This window comes from Zonotrichia albicollis, chromosome 25 (assembly GCF_047830755.1).
Source record: "Zonotrichia albicollis isolate bZonAlb1 chromosome 25, bZonAlb1.hap1, whole genome shotgun sequence".
Classification (NCBI taxonomy): domain Eukaryota; kingdom Metazoa; phylum Chordata; class Aves; order Passeriformes; family Passerellidae; genus Zonotrichia; species Zonotrichia albicollis.
The window spans coordinates 4,943,650-4,959,639 of NC_133843.1; the positions used below are offsets into that span (position 1 = coordinate 4,943,650).

Here is a 15,990-nt window from a genome sequence, read left to right on the forward strand (position 1 = left end):
GGGCGGGAGCCGTGCCTGTCCCGGGCAGTGCCTCAGGACACCGCCATGGCTTCCTCTTCCCCCTCCTTCCCAACCCGAACCCGCCATGGCTGAGGGAGGCACCTGCCCTGGGCAGGTTGGGCTTAATGCTGCGAGTTGCCTGCTCGCCACCAAAACGCCGGGCACAGCAGGACCTGAGGGTTTAAAACAACAAAGCAAAACCAGCCGAACGGAGCATCGCAGCTGTCTGGCTGAGGAGATCTCAGTGAGACCCCCTGAGAGGCAGCAAGGCCATGCTCTGGCACAGCAGCCCCGTGAATCCCCTCACGCCCTCCTGAACAAGATGCAAACACTCTTTTCCTCCTCAGCCAGGAGAGGGGTCTGTTTTTATCATCACTTCTGATCTACCGCCCAAAATAGATATCCTTGAGGCACTGTAAGATCAGTGTTACTCATGCCTTGCTCTGCTTCTTGGAGCTCCCAAATGTACCAAATTTCCCACAGAAAAACGCATGGCAGATCAGCTAGATGGGTATTTCCCTTCCTAGATATGACTGACTGTGCCAACACCCAAACCCACAGTATTAAAAGCAGTGATTTTGTCCTTGGTCCATGGATCTAGGTAAAAAAAGCATTTAAATGTCTTATTCAGGGCTCTGTGCTGTCATTGTACAGTTCTAAAGAGATGAAAAAACCCATTCACATAAAGGCTCTGGAACTCCACAAGCCACAACAATTTCTGCCTACTCTTTCCTTCTTTGCCATCTAATCACAAGAACAGACCAATTCCTAGTCTTGTGCCCTATTATATGTAAAGTCTGAAAAAAGAATGAACAACACTTTTATGGCATTTACCATGTGCTTGGTTCAGGTACACCAAGAGGTCAATGTGCTTGTGCTGCAGAGGAGTGGAAGCATCTGAAGTGATGGAAATTGGGTGAAAACTGCTTGGTTTTAAAAATACAAATGGTTTCTGGAGATTACAGCAAAGTCAACAGGGGCCTTGGTTACTGAAGAATCAACACAGCAGAAGGTCTTGTCACGAGAAATGCAGTTGTAAAGTAACAGATATAAACTTTGACAATGAACTTGCTTCAGAAAAATACCTATCTTCCTAGCACTAGAATTCTGCCAAAGCTAACACACTCATTTTCTTCTGTAAATGAATCCTGCTGAAATTTGGTTGTTTGCATGCTTCTGGGGTTTTGTTTGTTTGGTTTTCTTTTTTTAGACTCTTACCTGAAAGCCACAGCAGGACAGATTTATCGTGCACAACAACAGAGTCTGTAATTTGTCACACCCAATGGAACTCACATCTATAGTGTAAATATCTCCATCTTTGCTGAATCCCCATTTTACTAGCCCATCTTCCCACCCACAAAATTATATGCAGAATTTTCTACTTCTCAGACTAAATCTTAGGCTAAAAGCCATCAGAGCCCTCTAGACCTTCCCCTATAATGACCCTCCCAGACTGCCTGGCTACAGTCCCAAGCCCTCAGGAAAAGCTACATTTTCAAATGAGACATAAGTGACCAGAGTAACTTTTTCTAACACAGAAAAACTGTGTTCATTTTATAGTTTTCTTAGAAAAATGTAACATTTCAACTTCTGTTAAGACAATCAGCTGAAGGCAAAAGGACATTTCAAGGCACAAAGGATCTGTAATCCACATTCAACAGTCATTTTAAGTATCCTAAAGGACATTCAACTTGCATAAAATCATCAGTTAATAAAACCCAATACCAGATCCTGGGAGCACAAGAAGTTAAATAATGCCATCAAAAACAGCTCTTGGGAACTCCCAGGTGTTTCCTGGAAATATATTGCATAAAATCAGGCTAAACTGTGTTGCTTTAGGGCAGTCCATGAGCCTTTTAAAGATTGCTTGTCCAGGAGTGCTTTGAGTGGTTCTCTTATAAAGAAGAGGAAGCACAGTGGAAGACTGTAGGAGGTGCATGAATCACATTTAGTGGGAGGGAAGAGAGTATTGGGATTACACCGTGCTTAACATGACACCTCCAAAATCTTCTGGACTTACTGCACCACCCTAGCCTTTAGGCAGGCAAAAGAAATATCAGCTCTTCTCTTGTTTTCCCAGTAGCAGGTGCTGCTCAGTGGGAAGAGGAAGGCTTGGCTGGGCAAGGGCAGTGTCAGTGCTGGCTGCAGGGTGCTCAGTAGGGTGGCTGGGCTGCCTTGCTTGAGGAAGGCCACTGTGGAGCAGCCTCTGGCTGATCAATGGGCTCGTAGCTGCTGCTGTCCCGGCCTGCACTGCTGACACCTGAAAGAGATGGAAGAGAACAAGCTTGGCACAAAGGCAAAAGCACAAGAACTGAATGCTCCAGGAGAAACAAACAGCTCAGGAGCACATATTTTACCACTCCCCCAGCATCTGTGGTCTGTGATCCTCACTGAACAAGGGGTAAGAAAAGTCATCCTTCCAACATGCCTGTTCTTGCCTTGAGAACAGCTCTCTTAGCAGCCACAGGGATGTGTGGAAAGCAAAATCCACAATGCCCCATAGCAGCACAACAGGTTCCTGTAACAGTGCATTTCAGCAAGATAAAGTGTATGAGAACTCAGGGGAAAATGAACAGAGCCAGAAGCTGCAGGAGCTGTGGCCAGCTGACAGCACAGATTTAAAGGAATGCTACATCCAGGAACCACTCTTCCCAACAATGCAGCTATGCTCAAGTGTGGTACCAAATTTGAGTCCAGCAGTGCTCCTAACTGCACCATGAACAGTTGGTCTGTGCAAAATCATGTTACTGTCCAGGGGATGAGCAGGGAAAGAAGAGGCAGAGAATATCCATGGACAGCTCTTTATCTATGGGCATTTGCCATGGAGAGAAGGCAACTTGGACCACAGACAGCCACCAGACTATGAGGGGTTTGCTCTAAGCAGCAAGGATGCTCCCAGGCAACAAAGAGGGACAGTGTAGAAGGAAAACAAGACAGAAAAGACCAGGAAAATTTTAACACTACTGAGTTCAAAAGAAAATGCCAGATAGCAGGAAAATAAGAGGAAATTTGTTAAGCACATTCACCACAAAGCAACACACAGTACTGAAAATCTTGTAAGAAAGACAGTTCAGGAGAGGATATGAAACTACAAAGTGTCTTAATTCCCACCTGTATGTGAGAGGAGACTCAGTTTGGCATAGTGTGGTTGAAAAGAAATGCTGCCAAATCCCAAGCAGAGAGATGAACTCCTAAATGATACCAATACTTTCTATACACATACTGAATCCCAATGACAAGCACAGTGAGCAGCTAATAAAAACTGACACAAAAAAGGCACTGCAGGTGACTCATGTGCCTCCTGACCCAGGAGACATAAGACATATCCATCTGGATTTTCACAGGTAGCTGGCAGAGATGACATCCACACTCCACTAGCAGAGAGGTGCAAATATCACTCATGGCTTCTTTCCATGGCTTCTCCTCCCCTGCAGGTTTCCCCCTCTTTTCACAGGAGTGTGATCTTTGCTACCACCAAAGCTTCCAGACACTGTAATGCAGGTACACCATCCTTTGTCTGGCACAGCCTTCTCAGGATGACAAACAGAACTGTGACAGGCTGCAGGTTTTGCCAGCATGAATTCAAACAACAATCCCTGGCAAACAATCAATCCCTGGCAGCTGCCCAGGCATGAATTACTACCAGGAATGCTTGGCAAAGCTGACCAAGACCCAGAATATCTAGCCACAGCCCATCCTCTCTGGCAAATCTTCCACATTATCATTTTCAAATACAACCAGGGGAAAAATTAAATGTCTCCAAGCTAACCCACATCAGGTAAACGTTAGTGCTATTTTCCATGTGAGGAACAAAGTCCAAAGCAATCAAGGTAAATAGGACACGTGAGGCCCACATGGAGTTAGAAATCCAGCTTTATTTCCCTCTTGTTCATAATCCAGCCAGAGGAAATACTGCCTCTACTTTCCCCCAGAAGGAAAAAAAAAGGGTTGACAAAGAAAGGACACCCAAAAATTTCCAACAAACACACAGAAATGCAGGAGGAGGAGGAGAGGAAAAGCCTCTCAACACCATTGTGGGCAAAATGTCAAAATCTTCAGTTCTGCAAGGGGAGAGAGGAAGAATGTAAATTTAAGGCCAAAGACACACCAGAAGGACAAAATGGGATAACAAACATGAGCAAGACAGAGCAAGCACTGTCTGCCTGGAGTGAGGGCAGAATCCAGTTACACAGAGCTCAGGCTGAAGTGCAGGGCAGCCCTGAGGAGGTGTCCCACACTGACATGGAAGCAGAAGCAGCTCCTACCTATGTTCAAGGTGTACTCTCCTCCACGCTCCCGATACATCCGATACACCAGGTAGCAGGACAGGGGTTTGAGGAGGAGGCTGAAGATGGCCATGCCCACACTGAACCGCCTGGCATCACTGAGGTTGTCGTGGGAAGGGTAGAAGATAGAGATGTGAATGATGTCTGTGAGGACTGTGAGCAGCAGGCCAGTCAAGAACTGCAAACAAGGACAGAGAATGGGACATGAACAGAACAAGGGTTTAACCACCGACAGTGACAGTCAATATCTGCTTCCTGCAAGATCTGTGTTGCACAATCATCCTTCACCCCAGTGTCACACAGCACTCTTGGTACTGCCCCAGGCAGACAGATACTCCGAGATCAATTATCTTGTATTTCATGCTTTTTCCTGCCAGATATCTTCTCATAATATATTATGATACAATATCTTCTCTCTAGAACTGATATTATATATATAATCATATATCTCATGATTATATAACATCTTATATATCATAAGATATTATGATACAATATCTTCTCTCTAGAATTGTTTATTTTTGTTTGCCAATCTATTCAATATTCAGAAAAAGGTTTTACAGAGCCCCTCCAACTGAAGCATATGAAACATTTTGAATCCTCATCTGGCCTTACAAGTCACAACAGCAGGTTGTGAAAAAAAAGGAAGAATCAAGTGTGTTTCATCTCTGAGAAGAAAAATAATTGACAGTGGATGCTTCTCACCATGGTTTACAGAGTTCATAGATTTATGAACTCTTAAAAAAAAAACCATACCCACCCAAACAGGGAGTTTCTGTATTGGGAGCAGCTGAAAATCATCACCAGCTCAAGGACTCTGCCCTCCACCCTCCTCCTGGGCAGCCTGGGGGAGAGCAGCACTTTTACACTCACCATCGTTATGGCATCAAGGGAATCCCGCTGCACGATGGCCCAGATCCCCACTGCAAGGACACTGAAATTTCCCCAGGCATAGGAGACAGGCAACATGTAATTCATGCATCCCCTGCCAAATGAGACAAAAAAAATCCAGCTCACATTCACAATAAGCCTGCAACAGTTTGGTTTTATCCCTGTTCCCATACCTCACTCTTAGATTTAGGATTTTCTTACAAACAGGCACAAACAGGGAGTGCTGATTCCCAAGGAACATCCCATTCCTGGTTTGAAGGAACACCCTCTTCTCCCCCAGGCCACACCCTAATCACTCACCACACTGTGAGCAGCCAATGCACCAGAATGATAGCCTATGAAAAAAGAACAACAAACAGGAAGACAGGTTAGCATGTTGGGAGAACTCTGGGAGGATCAGTGTGGAATGGCACCATCTTGTTCCCAAGGGATGGGTGCAAGAGTGGCTTGGACCCATGAACCAGTGCAGAAAGATGGTGAAGCAATTGGGACAGTGAAGACAAAGCTATTTTTCTGCACATCTGTTGCTGAGTATGTCCTGTGGTGCTGCACTGCAGTCATTCACTCTTCTTGTCATCTTTGTCAACATCTGATTCAGGGACCACTCAGCCTTTTCTAAATGGGTTATTAATTTTGGAACTCCAGAAGGGTTTGCACAGAAAGCCAGGCAATCTGATTAACACTGTGCTAGCAGTTTATACATGGCCAATCTGGCATCCCACCACCAAAAGACCCATAGACAGCCATGCCTGCAGCTCCAAGAATTTCCCTCCAGTCCTCAGCAAATCCTTCTTTTACCTCCTTCCAGTCTGTTCAATCTCACTGCAGTATTAACAGACCTGAAGGCTCCTTCCAGCACTCTGGGAACCTGATCCTGCCAGAGCACACAGCTTTTCTCTCCCACTGAAGCCACAAGGTCCAGTTGCCAACAGTGCCCTGAGCAGCAGTAAGATAATGCTGTCACAAATTCTGTGCAAGTGTCCTTAGTTATCCTGGTCCTTGTGCTTAATGGGACAAATCCAAGAAAAAAGGATTGTACCTTAATAAGTGCTACAAGGATTCTCTTCACCACCACTTGCCATTTTTGTAACCAAGGAAACAAACCCTACATGTTTATTCAGAGAGCATATGGGAACAAAAATATATCACTTCAGGCTTTTTCTACATCTATAGCCTGCTGGTCACTCCAGCAAAGGGAGATCACTCATATTTGCTCTCTAAACATTTGTGAAAGCAAGAATTTGGAAGACAGGCTCTATTAAGAGCCTCACTAAAGAAAGGCTGAAGCCTGGACATATCAGAGGATCCATGGGATGCAGGTAAACTTTCATTTTTTCCTAGCTGTGAGAAAGGCTTCAAACTGGCAATTCTGCTGACCTTGGTATTAAAAAAACCAAACGCACATTACCAAAACCCCTCTGAAGCACGCTCCCCCCCACCAAAGGGAAAAAAAGAAAATTGGGAAATGAGTACACAGCAAAAGCCTAAGTTACTCAGTGGAGGAAAGCTGTATGCAGATAGGAGTAGTGAAAAACAAAAAAAAAAAATTAAAATCTACAGACACCCTGCTAGATTCCTTGACTTAAAACATCTCTTTATGCTCTAACTGAAAACAAAACTAGTTGCTGGAGAAGAGAGTGAAGCTGTGAAGCTGTGACATAAGTGCAGCACAGTCAGGAGAGCAGAGGGGTGGCCCAGCTGCTCTGCCAGGACACCACAATGCAAATGATTTCCTGCTCTTCCTTCACTGCACTGCCCCATCACAGCTGCTGAGCACTCACAGACTTTGCTGTAACTTCCAACACTGCTTAGACAGATTTTTACTGATTCATTTCTTTACTTGTTCATGAAAGCTTACAAAATGCTTCACCACCCCTCATGCTTCCCCTTCTCCCAAACTGTACCACAGACACACTGGAAAAACTGCTCATCAGTAAAATACAAGATATTCCTGGATATGAGAATGAAGACATGCAAATAGTGTTTACTCAAGAGACTATCACAACATCAGGAAAATTCTTAATTAGGTAGTATTTAATTGCATGTTACATACCCTCAAGACCCTCAAAGCTCACCAGTTAACATAATTAGGCAGGGTGAGTTTTTTTAAAAGCTGTCTAGATCAATACTGCAGTTACTAAATTATGAAGTATGTTTAATCATCAGCATAAAGGGCTGATACTGTGAATGACTACTGAAATAAAACCAAGATATTCCCTTTTTAGTTGTTTATCCAATTTACCTGACAGTTCTTCAGCACACTATGGAATTGGCTGGTGGTGTTGGTATGCTTTAACATAGAAAATATAGTGTTAATGAAAAACTACAAGTTACTATGTGAGATTAGTTAATTTGCAGGCAGTCTCCTGCAAATAAACAGCAGAAGAATTTAAAGGTTTCCATCTATCCAAGGACTTAAGTATGTAGCTAAGACAGACATACATTTCTTCTTTTGAGAAAATAACTCCAAAGTTATTGATGAACTAGTCATGAGAGCACAAAATAAGAAAGGTGGGTCCTTTGTCTCCATCTCTTCTGGGAAAAAGGATGGCTTTGTAATTAAAAGCACCCCATTGGAAACTGGGGAGAGCTCAGGAGAATTCCCACCTCCTTTGCAAATCCCAGCAGGCGATGGAACTAATTGCCAAGCATAAAAAGAGCCTAGGTCTGCCAGGGTCTCATTAGATGGGAAACTCTTTGGAACAGGAACTCCTTTAAACATGCTTCAGCACAAGATTGCATTTTGACCAAGTTAAAAATGAAACAGTTCCAAATTACAATTATTTTCTTGTTGTATCTAAATTTCTATTTTCCAGTGAGCTCGCCTACTCTGTGAGTGACATTCACCTGAGAACACACAAAACCAAAATAATCTGAGTGGCCACCTGTAAGGATGCTCCTCATTATTATAGCAGAGTGATAATAATGAGAGTGCTTAAGCAGTGGGACAGGCTGTCCAATGGGGCTGACATGGCTCTGTTCTTATTTTAAAGCTCAGCTGATTTTTGAGTTGAGCTATTTGATCTAACTTTGCCGTTTACCTTGCTTTGAGTAGGAGGTTTAATCACATGCCATACAGACATCTCTATTATTCCTTGCTTCTGTGACTTAGCATTTAGAAATGCCTAAGCACAAAATGTGTGTTTCCAGGCACATGAATGGTAGGGCATTGTCCAGGCTTGATCAAAGTCAAATGTTGCATTTTGAGGCTCTGCATGATTATTTCAATAATCACAGATGTCAAGCTGTCATGGCAAAAGCATGGCTGTGCTGTTCCCCCATGTTTTGCTGGGCATGGCTGTTAGAAATGAGCCAGTGGATCCTGTTCAATGAGCATTCCCCACCCACTGCAGGGCAAAGCCTGCCACCTTAATTTTACAGCTCTGCAAGGAGCTTAGAGCTACCCCAAGGCTAAGGTACTGCTACATTCTGGCACAAACACAGCTCAGTCATGCAGCTTTCTTGGAACCACTTCTATCACAAGGCTCATCTTCATCATCTCTCAGAACCAGTAAGCAGATCATGCCAATGAATAGTAGCAGTGTGTGATATTTCCAGGCCCCTTCTGAGTAAGAATCTTCCCCACCTTTGTGGTATTTTATAGGGAATCAGAATAAAGTGTAGGTACAACTATTCACTCCCAATTCCTGTCTTTGCAGCTCAGAGCAGAAGTGGCAGACCTGTCAACAAGGAATCTCTTATGCTGAAAACAGTTTGCCCAGGACAAGCTCACACTTATCTAGCAAGAGATTGGGGAATGGTTGTCTGAAACAAGGAAGAAAGGCAACATTTTAGTTTTGTTGTGTTTGTGACTCATTCATTGAAAAATCAGTGTTTTTCAGCTTACCTATCTCCATTTCCCTTGGTAGAACATGTATTTCGTGTTGGCAAACTTTTTAATTAAATGTCCTTAGTTTTTACTGTTGTTTTAGCATGAGAAAAAAAATAATCAAATCAAGTTATAAAACAAAGCAAGATCTTTTGATCTTCCTACTGCCCTGGGAATCACAGAGTAGTCCAAACTTGTCAGAGCAAAGTATCAGCTAGTTTCCAGAATGTAATATAATCCATACACAAGCTGGGCCTTGAAAAATCCATTTGCTTACTTGCCTCTAATGAGGGAAGTTGCTTTTCTTGGTGAACTAGTAAGAGGGGTATTCATCATTATAGGAACACCAATCTTTTCTTTAATACAGCCACATGAAAGCTGTCCTGTACAAAGCTGAATTAATAATAAAGCTGAGATAATACTATCGTCCCATCCAACCCATAGGCAGCCTGGTCCAAGGCCACTGCTCACAGCTTAACAAATCAGCAAAAAAAGCCCTGATGTGATCTGTGATGCTTTCAATCTCTAGGCAAAGCTTTAGCCAAAGATAGCACCTGAACCATGCTGTATTAAATGAAATCACAAAGTAGTGAAGCCGGGAAAGGACACAAACACCTAGAAATCTCAGGGCTCTGAAATGTGAAAGACAAAAAAATAGAGGAAAATGTCACACGTCTGGTAGCATAGAAGACATCGGAATCAAACATCAACATCAAAAACTAAGAGTGTGATTTTAACATCCACTGGCCAGAAGCAAGGAAGTGTTTCTTCCAAAAGTGAAAAATGCTACGTTACTGTTTAGGTCTCTTGTATTTCCTTCCTGTGGTTATCAGATATTCACTGAAATTTCCCAAGTGCCCACAAGTGGAGCCTGCCCTACCCAGCAGAGAAGCAATTGCAGTTATGTATCAGATTATAAGCCTCAAGTAAGTGGGCTTATTTTTTTTAAGATACTTTGCCTGACAAGCAAAAGCTTTGTCTCCTCAGGATCTTGTGCAGTGTTTATCTTGGCTTAGCTCTGGTCAGCTGATCCAGAAACCTCCACAGACACTAGTTAATAACTTCAGCAATATCCCTGAAGTAGGGGCAAACTTTGGAGTCATCACCTGGTGGATTTAATCAAGAATCATAGAATACATTAAGATGGAAGGGACCCATCAAAATCACCAACTCCTGGCCCTGCACAGGGCACCCCAAGAATTCCATCCCGTGCTTGAGAGCTTTGTCCAAATGCTCCTTGAACTCAGACAGGCTCGGTGCTGTGACCACTGCCCTGGGGAGCCTGTTCAATGCCAGATCACCCTCTGGGGAAAACATTTTCCTGACAGCCAACCTAAACCTCCCCCTGACTCGGATTCATGGCCTTCAGAACTTCTGTAGCCTTTGACCACGTGATAAAAAAAGCAGAAACTTCAGTTCTTCCTCCTCAGAGGGCTCCGGTTATTCCCCCTCGGAGGGCTCTGGTTTTCCTCCTCAGAGGGCTCCGTTCTCCCCCTCGGAGGGCTCCGGTTTTCCTCCTCAGAGGGCTCGGGTTTTCCCCCTTGGAGGGCTCTACAGCTCCAGCAGGGCCTCAGCCAGGATCTGGAGCAGGCACTCGGCCGGAGAACATGCGAGAGGAGCAGGGTACAAGGAGGGCCGATCCGATCCGAGCGCCCGGGGGGCTCAGCCCGCCGCAGCCGCCCCCAGCCGCCCTCCCGCTTCCCCGGCCCCGCTACCGAGCCCCGGGGCAGGGAAAGCCCCTACCTTGAGGCTGACGGCCGGCAGCTCCATGGCAGCAGCCCCGGCACCGCCGGCAAGGCCGGGCTCGGGGACAGAGAAGGGCGGGAGGAGCCGGGACACCGCCCCCGGCCCCGCCTGGCCCCGGCCCGGACACGGCGGGCGGTGCGCGGCGGCTCTGGGGCGCACCCGAGTATGGAATTTGTATGGAACCCCCCATGAGGGGAGGGAATGATGCATCTGACTCCATCTTATCAGAAGGCTAATTAATTACTTTATTACACTATATTATTTTATACTATATTACATTACATCTAAACTGAATCCGCCAAGCACTCCGCTGCGCTCAGTCTCGTGACTGTCAGCCGACAGTCCCGACACACACACCCTGACAGGCCAAGGAAACAGAACACCGGCACTTTGGGTAAACAAGCTCCATATTGCATTCTACTTTGACACAGCAAATTACTAGAATTGTTTTTCCTTTCTCTGAGGTTCAGAGAATGTGAAACCCAGAAATATTCTGGGGAAGAATTGTGCCTTGCTTTTCTCTGTGAAGAGAAATGTGGCTACACAGGGGACCCTTGCTGGGGTTCGCTGAGTTGCAGCTGGTTAGAGGTGTTCCAGCCAAGGAGGCAGCCTGGCTGCTCTGCCTGACTGATGTGAAACTCACAGCTTCTGATCTCATTAATGCCTCGAAGGAGGGTGCCACGAGGATAGTGCCAGACTCTTCTCTGTGGTACTCAGTCACAGGATGGTGGGCATAAACTAAAACACCTGAAGTTCCAGCTAAACGTGAGAAAGAACTTCTTTACGTTGAGGGTGGCTGAGCACTGGGACAGGCTGCCCTAGAAGGGCGTGGAGTCTTTCTGGACACATTCCAAACCCAACTGGACACGTTCCTGTGTCACCTGCTCCAGATGACCCAGTGGCAGGGACCTGGACTAGATGATCTCCAGAGGCCCCTTCCAACCCTAACATTCCTGTGATTTTGTTTCAAAAGCCACCATTAAGTTAAAAATATGCATATATCAGTTTCTTGGCTGCAAACACCCAGCCAAAGTGTGCACAGATCAGTTTGTTGGCTCCAAAAACCCAGCCAAACTCTTCCATCTGTTTGCACATGCAATGCAGTGAGACAAGGTTGGACATTATACTTTGATTGTAATCAGTGTCTGGAAAAGCTAATGTGTGCAAAGGACTTAGCAGCTTTCTGCAGGAAGAGTTTTTGTGCATATATCAATGGTGTGACCAAAGAGTAAGGAGTGACAAAGAAACTGTTGATAGACACCAATAAAAAAGTTATTTTAAGGTGCTAACTGTGCTCAGCTATGTCACCCAACAGCTAAGGCAAGTTAAGTTCAGTCTCAGGGGTTTAGCCAGGTAGCTAACATGGCTGGCAGGTACTTAGTTGCTTCCTTTGGCCCTGGATTTTTCCCTAGAAGTAGATGACTGAACCCTTTGCCTAAAAACCTGGTACAAATAACAAGTTCTTCATTTCTTATTCCGAAAGAAACCTGGTTTCATTTCAGAGCTAGGGAAGTTGATAAGTGACCAATTCAACCCCACCCAGTTCAGCTATAACCATTTCCTGTCCACTTCATACCAGCAGCCTTCTCTGCAGGTCTAGCAAATGAAACAACAGAACCCAGAGGTCAGGATGACATTTCTCAAACCCTCCCATCCTTGCCTAATGAATGCTGTCTGCAGTGTAAGGCTGCAATGTCTTACTAGGTTAGTTCCTTTCTTGTCATTATTCCCTCTTTGAGAAAAGATGGGGCCTCTAAGAAAGTAGCTGGGTCAGAGGTTCATTGCAGAAGTTGGATGTGGAAATGCATGAGTCATCCCTCAGTCTCATTTCCAGTTCAAGGAGTGAGAATTGTGCAGTGCTGAACTTGCTGTCAGACATTCTCAAACCAGCCACAAATGTAGTGCAATCCAGCCTGTCCTTGACCGTGTCCTGAGTGCTATTGACTGCTTACAGCAGCACACTTCAAGATTTCCCAAGGCAAAGCATTAGATGCCAAAATGAAATTACCTAGAAAATGCTAGGAAGCATCAAAATAAAACTGACTGGCTGCATAGCTCAGAACAACAGTAAAAAAAAACCAAAAAGGCTGTGAAAGTCCCCTCAGGAATCTCTGAATATGTCACTTTCAAATGAAAGATTGAAATATAACTCATCTATTGCCACATGACACATGAGCTGTGCCTTCACCTCCATTATTGTGTCTTGAAGGGAAGTTCTGTCTCTATCTACAGAAGTCGTGGTATCAAATGAGATCAATGCTTGTGGCTCCAGTAATGTCAAGTGTCACTGTCATATTTTCTGAAAAATCCCTTTGCCCTGGATTCTTCTCCTGGGAAGCTGAGAAGCCTCAGAGAAAAATGAAAATAATAATTATCTGATTGCTTCTCCTGTGTTTTGCTTCTTTGGAATGTGTTTGGAGATTGTTTATCCAACAGGTGGTTGTTTCATTGGTTTCATGTGAATTGTTTTAACTTAATGACCAATCATGGTCCAGCTGTGTTGGGACTCTGGAAGGACTCAGAGTTTTCATTATCATTCTTTGTGGCCTTCTGCAAATATCCTTTCTATTCTTTAGTGTACTTTTAGTATGCCATTCTTTAATATAATACAGGATCATAAAATAATAAATTAGCTTTCCAAGAACATGGAGTCAGATTCTCAATTTCTCCTTCATCCTGGGGACCCAGAAAATACCACAGTCAAGGAATGACTGGATTTCAACATAAATGACAAAAATATAGGACACTTGGGATGGGGGGAAAGACAGAGGGACTGAACAGCCATATTGTTGGCTAGTTCTGTGTGTGCAGTGCACTAGGATGCCCTTCTGCCAAGGCAGGTTTCTATCAAAGGAGAACTGTTTGTTATGAAGATAAATTCCATTATCCCATGTTGAATGATAAACACTGTTAGAATCCAGCATCATGTGGGTGTCACCCTGTTTTTTTTAAGTTTTTCTAAGCCTTCTGATGTTTATATTCTTGTAATGAACTTTCTCACGCACTTCATGTAAAGTACTTCTTGTTTTGCATTCTTTTATGGAGGAGGAGAAATTTGATGGACTGTTGGTTTGTCCAGTGTCATTGGAGAGGTGGCACTGTCACCCTCCAATCCACTGTCACTTTTGGAAATTTATAAATGTTGGAGTCAGAAATTAAACTTCTCTCTTTTTTACCTTGGGGAGCTGTGTGTCCATGTTGTTTTATTTCATGTCCTACAGTGACAATGTGGGTGTCTTTGGTCCCTTCAGCATTCTCACTCAGCCTGAGACAGTCTCATTATCATTTATGCACCATGAGCCATAATTTGAATTGATGTATCCTCTGTTTAATGCAAAGCATTTCCCCTTGTACAATAAAAGCACTTGATTTCATTTTGTTCATCATTGTATCATGCAGCTAATTCATCCCTGCTTATTATATCCCGGGCTTGCTTGTCATGGGCTCAAGGGACTTAGGAATTATCTCATGGATGTGAAACAATGAGAGCTATGACTGACATTATGCATTTATATGTCTCTCACACCTGTGTGATCTGGGAGTTGCTTGTTTTTTATTTCTACTTTGTGCTGGTGCACCTTGTAAATTGCCACTCTGTGTAACCCACTGTGTCTCTTCCCTTCCGAGGTTTGATAAAGCAACACAACATGGTGAGGAAGATAAGCAGCAAGTTAAAGGAGGCTGCAGGGAGGAGCAGGTTACCCAGGAGACTGGATACAGAGATTTTTGTGACTAGAAGACTGCTCCAAGTGAGTTCAGCTCACTGCAACCAGTACCCAGCAATTAGCTGCTTTATGCAAAATCTGGTGTTTTAAAAAATCTATTGGTTTGCCTTGTGCAGACTGAGTAAAAGCCTGGATCCCCTCCTGATAGCATAAAAGTGAGGCTAATAAGGCAGAAATGCTTTCCTTTGCATTTTCAGGACGCTGTACCCTGTGATAGCAATTCCATAGGGTTAATTCCACAGGGTTAATACAATTGCTCCTGCTGGCCCTTGGAGGTGCAGACAAGCTTCCCCTCTCTAGGGGTTCAGTCTGAAGACATCTAAAGGCTGCAGCTGACACCAGTGTCTCTGAGTTTTGCCCCTGGCTATGGGGCTGAGAGCAGTGAAGGCACCACCTCAGCACAAATTTATATATATCAGCCACAGAGCCTTTCTAATAAGCAGTGAGGAAGGGCATATAGAAGTTGCCTAGCTCTACAAACTCCCTTTTAAATCCCAGTGGGAAATCAGCAAACAGAATCATTATCTGGATTGGAGGGGAATCTGAAGGCATTTTGTAATGCTGATGGAAAGCCTCCTCCTGCAATTTCACTGCAATTTCACTGGCAAGGTGATCTGGGGAGTGGAGAGGGTCACATTAATGTGGTGTCCTGACAAATGCACTTGGAAATCCTTCCCATCTCAGCAGCAATGAGCTGCTCCTCTGATTTTCTAAAATCTAACTAAAGCTTTGAGATATCATTAAGAGACCACACTTCAAGGTTCACTGGCACTCCAGAAAATGAACTGACACACCAGAAGTGGTTTTATGGAGTGCATATGCTCTCTCAGAACATTCCAAGAAAACAACAGCCCTCGGGTTTTTTTGATAAAAAATATGAAAGCAATGTTTTTTCCAGGCTTCATGTAGCAGAGAATGACTGGCATGGATGTGAACAATTTGGTACAGCATGGGTTTCAAATTGAAGCACTTTCACACACTGTGGATTTACAACAGGGTAATTACTGGGGGAGGGAGGGAAGAGACCGAGTTTCAATAAAACACCTCCAAGCAAAAATGAATGCAGACTATTACAGACCTGAGACAGAACCATTCCCAAGTGTTTTAATTTGTGCTTCCACTCCTTGCCTGTCTTGCAGTCATAATTTTGGCAACTACCAGCAACATCCCTGAGATTCAACAGCATTGTAGAGCAGGCAGCTGCTGAAATGATTATGTCAAATCAGCATGCTGTTCTCTCTTTTCCATGTTTAATGATTCTCACCCTTGGAGAGCAGTTTAAGGTGATGCATAACCCTTGGACTCTCAGAGGCCACTAACAGCAGTAGCTGTAGAACAGGACTTTGGGTGGGACTGGGTCACTCACCTTTCTTACATGCATGCTCTGTGATTAACTTCAGAAATTATTGCACAGAATCCTGCTCTGGCTGGTTTGGGACTGGTCCAAAGTCCTTTCAAGACAATAGACAATCTTGCAAGAGCTCTGACTTAAATTCTCTGGGGGCAGCAGAGA

At 44.2% G+C, this 15,990-nt stretch overlaps 1 protein-coding gene across 2 annotated transcripts; it reads right to left on the bottom strand.

The window, feature by feature from the left end:
* Window positions 1–1,520: 1,520 nt before the first annotated feature.
* Window positions 1,521–10,887, bottom strand: AGTRAP (angiotensin II receptor associated protein). 2 transcript variants are annotated; one of them, XM_074558813.1, is made up of 5 exons: window positions 10,750–10,887; window positions 5,379–5,512; window positions 5,160–5,271; window positions 4,266–4,464; window positions 1,521–2,260 (listed from the first exon to the last, which is right to left on the bottom strand). In XM_074558813.1, the coding sequence occupies exons 3-5, from the start codon at window positions 5,262–5,264 to the stop codon at window positions 2,154–2,156; spliced, it is 411 nt and encodes a 136-aa protein (XP_074414914.1). In that variant the 5' UTR covers window positions 5,265–5,271; window positions 5,379–5,512; window positions 10,750–10,887; the 3' UTR covers window positions 1,521–2,153. The 2 variants fall into 2 exon arrangements, with proteins under 2 accessions (XP_074414914.1, XP_074414913.1); XM_074558812.1 differs by having other exon boundaries at window positions 5,478–5,512; window positions 10,750–10,886.
* Between the last annotated feature and the right edge of the window lie 5,103 nt (window positions 10,888–15,990).